Below are 6,910 nucleotides of genomic sequence, written 5' to 3'. Positions count from 1 at the left end.
ATATATTATATATACATATATTAGTATATTGAAGTTTTTTCAGATAGCCAACTTAGTTTTTAAAGTGACATATTCGGTTTTCTTTACCTTTATTAATTTCTCTCCATTTTTACTTCTTGCACAAAGCAGTTCAACATTCGGTTCCTTTTCTAGTAACAAGCACTTTGGCACTTGCCTTGTCTCAAAACCTTTTCTTTTACGGACAGTCTCTACACCAGAATCTTCAATCACTTCTGATGGATTCTTTTGCGTGAGTTCCAGTAATGGCTTGTTTTCTGAAGACAATTTTCTAAGACAGGACTTTTTCCTAACAAAAAAGGCTGCTCCACCCTGGAGTGTAACTTGTGGTTTGACTTTTTGGCTTAGAACCCGAGGAGCATTCAGATTATTTTGAGCTGAGTAATAATTATTCTCTTTCTCCACAACTGGTTTATAGGCCACTCGATTTTGCTTGGATTTTTTAGAATTCTTTGATACAGGCTTGATACATTTATATTTCGGTTGATATTTAGAAGTTAAACACTTTTGTGGCTTTTTGTTTATCTTCTTGGAGCAGACTGTCACAATGGGAAAAGATTTATCTTCATTATTAGTTTTTAGACAAATGGATCTACTCTCTTTTATCAGCTTTCTCTCTAATGGATTCAGATACCACTGATCTTTGTTGTAAAAGGATACAGTAGACACAGCAGATTTAAATGGTGAACCTTGATTTGCAGATGCCAATCTGGATTTTTCAGTTGTTTTGAGTGGACTTGAAATGAAATGGCCTTGCTGAGAGCAAAGTACCTTTTCTTCATTGTTATCACTGCTTTGGGAAATGTATTTTTGATCAGGTGATGGAAATACATTTTCAGCAAAGTCCAAAATTAATTTCTTTGATGGGATGTCTGATAATAGGCTATGAAAAGAAACAAAGTCCATTGATAAGTATCATTTTGCTTCAATTTAATGCCAATCTACTAAGTAATAAACAACTATACTGGTAGGTCATACTAAAAACAATCCTCTCTACCAAATAACCATGCATAAACATTGTCTATCAGTTTAACAATAGGATTCTCCGGGTACCTGGGTGGCCCAGTCAGCTGAGCATCTGACTCTTGATTTCGGTTCGGGTCATGATCCCAGGATCATGAGCTTGAGCCCTACATAGGACTCTTCGCTGAGCATGGAGCCTGCTTAAGATTCTCTCTCTCCCTCTGCCCCACTGAAAAAATACATACATACCCACATACGTAAATAAAAATAGGATTCTCAAATTTTGTCTTTACCAAAGCATTCAAATATCTTTCAAAAATAAGGTCCCAATAATGTTTGCAAAAACAAACACTGTTAACAAAGAAGATTTGGGGTGCCTGGGTGGCTCAGTTGGTTAAGAATCCAACTTTGACTCAGGGCACGATCTCACAGTTCACAAGTTCAAGCCCTGCATGGGGCCCTCCGGTGTCAGTGCAGAGCCTGCTTCAGATCCTCTGTCCCCTCTATGCACCTCACCCGCTTGCGGGCACATACCTGCACACATACTCTCTCAAAAATAATCTCAAAAAAAAAAAGGATTTGATATCATGTGGGTATGTGTATGTTTCAAAACCTATATCTAGGGGCGCCTGGGTGGCTCAGTCGGTTAAGTGGCCGACTTCAGCTCAGGTCATGATCTCACGGCTGGTGGGTTCGAGCCCTGTGTCGGGCTCTGTGCTGACAGCTCAGAGCCTGGAGCCTGCTTCAGATTCTCTGTCTCCCTCTCTCTCTGCCCCTCCCCCACTCACACCCTGTCTCTGTCTCTCTCTCAAAAATAAATAAACATTAAAAAACATTTTAAACCTATATCTAAATTGTGGCCATATACAAATTATAGCCCATAGAGTTATAGCTCACCTGGCTTGACAGGCTACATGTCCCCTAAAATGATTAGTTCTATGTAATAAACTGACCTCAAGCCTATTCTGTGGGAAGTAATTTATATCCTGTTAAGACATGTAGTAAGCACTGAGTGAGCAGACTTTCAAAGAATGCTCAAAGATGAGTACTATATGAAAAACACTATGTTAGTTATTACATAAGAGAGCTGAGAGGAGCAAGGAAATAAAAGATTTGACATACATTTCCAAGTCATAGAAAACAGCTCTTTCTGATTCTCTCCAAAGGCACCAAATAATTAATTTTGAAAGCTTACAATAGTTCCAGACTAGAATTAGAATATACTATAGCGGGGCGCCTCGGTGGCAGAGTCGGTTAAGCATTCGACTTCAGCTCGGTTTCAATCTGTAGGTTCGAGCCCTGCATCTGGCTCTGTGCTGACAGCGCAAAGCCTGGAGCCTGCTTCAGATTCTGTCTCCCTCTCTCTCTCTGCCCCCCCTCTACTCATGCTCTGTCTCACTCTCTCTCTTTCAAAAATAAACATTAAAAAAAAAAAAGAATATACTATAGCCACAAGGAGCAGACAAGTGGAATAGTGGAAATTTTAAGAAATAGAAGAGAGAAGATAAGACAGACAAGAGGTTGGATTTTTCTTTTTTAAGAGTTTCTACCCATAAGATGAGACTCACTTGTCACAGCTCAAAGAACGCTGCTTCTTTTTTCTTGGAGTAAAAGCTGACATCTTCTTAACTGAACTCCTAAAATCAATAGGAAAATTATAATAACCAAATGTATCCAATTTGTATAAAAATCACCATATCAAAATTTTACTTTAAGAATCTGAAAAAGTTTTTAAATGGGTGAGGGTATTTTAAAAAGCAAATCACTTTAATAAACATTTAAGCCATGGAGGTTAAAAAAAAAAAGGAAAACACTGCATCACAGTAACAATTAGGAACAAGAAATAAAAGAATTAGTACATCTATTTCAGGCTGGAAAATAATCCTCCCAAGGAGGAAGTATTTTTTTTTAACCCCATTTCAGGGCACAGTTTCCTCTTTAATTAGCCTGATTAATTCACACCAAGTTAAAATATTCTGCGGGGATATCTTCCTGTGACTGCCCTCGCCAGACCCCACACTTCTTTAATATGCCATTTAAGGCATTTTCTTGCTGGCTTAACTGTCTTCCCCAACAGCCTGACTGTTCAGTGAAGGCAGAGACCAGTTTCTAGCCTTTCCTTCAGAGTTCAGCAAGAAAGCGGGTTTAGCATAATCCCCTCCCATTTTCCTGGCTGAGGAGCCTTGAGCAAGCCGCTTGTTTCCTGGTTTGTAAAATCCTCGGACCTCCTAAGGCTGCTGAAAATAAAATCATGCACGTTCATTCTCGAGCATGAGACAGCATGGTATGTTGGCTCAATAGAAGTTTTCCCCTCCCCTTCCTTCGGATCAGGTGCGTTAAAAAAAAGTATTACACAAGCATGTTCAAGGTTAAAAGGAAAACCAGGGTCTCTGGAACTCAAGGTCCAGCCGCGGCTTAAGAGAAGACTCTTCTGGGGCTGAATGAGAGAAGGCATGACAGAAAAGTGCGTCAGAAAGATGGAAACCCGGTGACCTCTAAGTGCGGAGACCTGTGGGTGGCTTCGGTCTCCAGCAGCCAAGCGCTGAGCTAAAGCTCTTTGTCCTCGACATGCACCCCCACGTTCCACAGAGTCTCCCGTTGTCTTCGGTCTTCCACCCCACGCCTCGGCCCGCCGCAGCACTCACCTGAACCTCAGAGCCGGCGACCTCTCTCCAGCGGAGCCAGTGTCTCCTCCACTGTATTCAAATTACCGCGCGCCCGTGAAGGCTGAAGCCTCTGCGTTCTGATTCGCCGCTTTTCAGACCTTCCAGAGGGCTGGCTCGGTGATTGGTCGCTCACTAGCGCTGGCCGGGTCGGTGCGAAAGGCGGTCTCTAAACATTCTCCCGCCCTTGGCAGGTGAAACTCACTTTCCCCGCTGGGAATCCACGCCTTCCATAATCCCTTGCGGCAGCGCAGCGCTCCTTTCCCGAGGTCTTGTTTAGATGCATTCTGGGAAATGTAGTTTTCGGCAGAATAAAGGCACCCTCCTGAACTCCAGGTACATTCTGGGGTCGCTTGGCTTAGCATGTTTTTGCAAAGGAGTCTCCCCAAGATTTTCGAGTAAGTTATCTTCCACATTTAAAAGTTTGTCTTTAGTTTAACGTTTTTTTTTTATTGGTAATAACGTTAGATTTCTAGTTCATTTTTTTATTTTTCAACTTAAATTTAAAAAATTAAATCATGGCACTGAACATCTGTGATGTGCCAGGCAGTCTCACACGCTTTGCGAGTTTTATTTCATTCACTTCTTGTCACAATCTGAGATATGTATTATCTTTCCCATTTTACTGAGAATAAAACTGAGGGCCTAGAAACAATTACTATTTATAGAATATAGCCTAGGTTCTTGCTTTGGGACGCCGTATGGTTCTTAAAGTACTCCTGGGTTGTCAGCTACTGTTATTATCTTTGGATCACTAACTCCTGGTACAGTCTTTGGCACATTCTTAGTTAAGTGATGCACTTCACTTAATAGACTATAGTCTGTAGGAATGAAGAGAAAAAAATCAGGTCAAAACTAACTGCTGAGGAGCTTTACGTGAGTACAATTATTCCAACTTGACAAAAGCAGTTAGATCTCGAGGTTCAGAGGTTTGGAATTTGCCCTATCACACACAGGTAATAGATGGGAGATCTCAGATTTAAAGGCAGAACAGTCCAAGAGTCCAAACCTCAATAAGCATATGCCTCTGGGGAATATCACTAACAAACCACTTTGGTTGAGCACTAAGTTCTAAACCCTTTACGTCTATTAACTTACTTAACCTTAGCAAGATAACCTATGTATTACTTGGTCTATTTATCTCCATTTAGCAGATTAGGTAAGTGAAGCACAGTGTGCTCAAGGAGCGCCTTACAAGTGGCGGAACTAGAATGTGAAAGGTGGAGGAATTCGGGTTCATTTCCAAGTAAAATGAGCTTCTACTCAGTGTCAAGTACTGTGAATAGCACACCTGTGAAGAAGGCAAACGGTTTCTGCTGCCAGGGAACCCATAAGGCGGTGATGGGTGGCAGATATAACCAATACATAAGCCTCAAGATAAGACTGCCCACTCGGTGAAAGTTCTGCAAATAAAGTCGGCCAAAGGTGTTTTTCTTTCAAGAAGACAGAGTTTTCTCGCTGTGTCTTCCAACCACGAATTGCCCTAGCTCCATCTTTCCTTCTCAACCCCCAAGCCAATAAAGCCTCTTAGCCCGCCTATAACTTCCTCCTCGCCAGGATTAAAGATGGCGCCGACGGGCTGGCGTTATGACGCGACCCGACGTCCGCCGGAAGTGAGCGAGGAGTTCCGGGGGACAGGCGGCCTCCGCGCTTCTGGTATCCTGGTATCTTGCGAGTTGAGTGCTCCTACACCGCGCTGGAGTCGCTGTGCCGCCGCCGGGATCATGGTGTTCTACTTTACCAGCAGCAGCGGTGAGTGGGCGCCGTGACCTCCTCAGTCACAGCTCGACAACGGGGCTCCGAAGCCGGGACCCCCAGGCTGCTGTTCAGCCTGCACTTCGCCTAAAGCGCCTCCTCGTCACTGGGTGCTTCTTCCCGCCCCTTCTCGGTCCCCACTTGGGTCTGTCCCTGTCGTCCCCGTGTGCCCCTGACCACGGCCTGGGGGGAGGTAAATGGACCGTCAAACCTGCTGTCTTTGCATTCGGAAGTTCTTTTCCTTCGGAGAGACCTCCTTTCGCTATCTGGAATTGGGCAGAGTTTGTGGGCTTCTTCACACCCCCATCCCAGGTCTCACCCTCACCTCCTTAGCCTTTATTCTGGCTGCGTCCTGGTAATTACCCACTTTGAGGGAGAAAGGAAATACCTGCCAAGAACTCTGCCTTACAGGAAGGGCACCGTACCGTTCTAGGATAGGGTTGTAGGGCTTGGAAGGCAACAGAAAACAATAAAAAGAGGCAGAGTTGATGTCCCAGATATCAAAAATTGATATGTGATAGTGTTTCTGAATTGTCTTTGGCTGACAAGAAAAAGGTGCTTTTAGTTTCCAGGAAATGGTATGGTCTGGACCTCGTTTTTCTTGCTTATGTTGTTCCCTTTGCCTGGTCAATCCCCAGTTAACTTCCTTTAGACAATTCTGGCCCATCTTTTTCAAATGCCTTTCCCGACCTAACTCCCCCCCAGAGATTGCTTAGATAAACCTCTTTGGGGCACCCCACTAACACCGCATGTGTACCTTTGGCGTTGCTCTTATGTAGTATTAAATGCTGTCTGCTTGATCTGCATAGAGTGTAAACTTCTTGAGGACAGGGGCAGGATCTCCTTATCTTGTTTCCCTAGCCTAGTGCCTGGCTCATAGCACTTAATAAATGCTTGTTGAGTAAACTAATGTTTGTTTGTTTGTTTGTTTGTTTGTTTGTTTGTTTTTGACTTAGTCAAAACGCATGCTATTCTATTGCTACTCTCACTTCTTGCTTGTAAAAGGTGAGATTTAAGTTGAGTTCCATGTTGTTTGTGTGGGTTCGAATAGGGTGATACTGTAAAGATGAGAACAGTAAGACCCAAGGAATCTGTAATACAGATAGCTTCCAGTCACCCCTCCTATACCATCACACTGCCACATCGCACCATTTTGTTCAGTAGTCTAGACTGCCACAGTGTGCCATAAGCTATTTCTCTGCCTTTATAGATTTGGCTTGTCTTAGCCATATTATTAAAATTATCAAAAATAAAATTCACACTAGCCTGAAAAATCGTTACAGGCCCCTGGTAGCATTTTCATCCTTCGTCTTTTCTGTTCTGTTTGCATCAGTTTTTAGCTTCCCAACAACACAGACATCCGTACAGGCTCAACAATGGAATAAAAAAATACAGGCTGGGCGGGGGGGGGGGGGGGGGGGGGGGGGAGAGGGGTGAAAAGAAGGAAAAGAAAAGACAAGAAAAAAAAGATAGAAGGCCCAGACAGAAACAACCCAACAGAAAACAAAGGG

The 6,910-nt window shown here is 43.2% G+C and overlaps 2 protein-coding genes across 3 annotated transcripts in view; one reads left to right on the top strand and one right to left on the bottom strand.

Moving 5' to 3' along the window:
- Positions 1-3,882, bottom strand: part of ESCO2 (establishment of sister chromatid cohesion N-acetyltransferase 2) — a 30,494-nt gene extending 26,612 nt beyond the window's left edge. The window contains exons 1-3 of the mRNA XM_040464597.1: positions 3,627-3,882; positions 2,550-2,618; positions 88-901 (exon numbers count right to left, since the gene is read on the bottom strand). Coding sequence (XP_040320531.1) covers positions 88-901; positions 2,550-2,602 — 867 coding nt within the window. The 5' untranslated portion in view covers positions 2,603-2,618; positions 3,627-3,882. The remainder of the gene's footprint in view (positions 1-87; positions 902-2,549; positions 2,619-3,626) is intronic.
- Positions 3,883-5,268: 1,386 nt separating this feature from the next.
- CCDC25 (coiled-coil domain containing 25) overlaps positions 5,269-6,910 on the top strand; it is a 41,880-nt gene continuing 40,238 nt past the window's right edge. For both annotated transcript variants that reach the window (XM_040464497.1, XM_040464346.1), the window contains exon 1: positions 5,269-5,396. In XM_040464497.1, the coding sequence (XP_040320431.1) occupies positions 5,369-5,396 (28 nt within the window). In that variant the 5' untranslated portion in view covers positions 5,269-5,368. The remainder of the gene's footprint in view (positions 5,397-6,910) is intronic.

This window comes from Herpailurus yagouaroundi, unplaced genomic scaffold, assembly GCF_014898765.1.
Source record: "Herpailurus yagouaroundi ecotype Mexico unplaced genomic scaffold, PumYag 28, whole genome shotgun sequence".
Lineage (NCBI taxonomy): Eukaryota > Metazoa > Chordata > Mammalia > Carnivora > Felidae > Herpailurus > Herpailurus yagouaroundi.
Note: the sequence above shows the minus strand (reverse complement) of the source record. Positions and strands in the feature narration are given on the sequence as shown.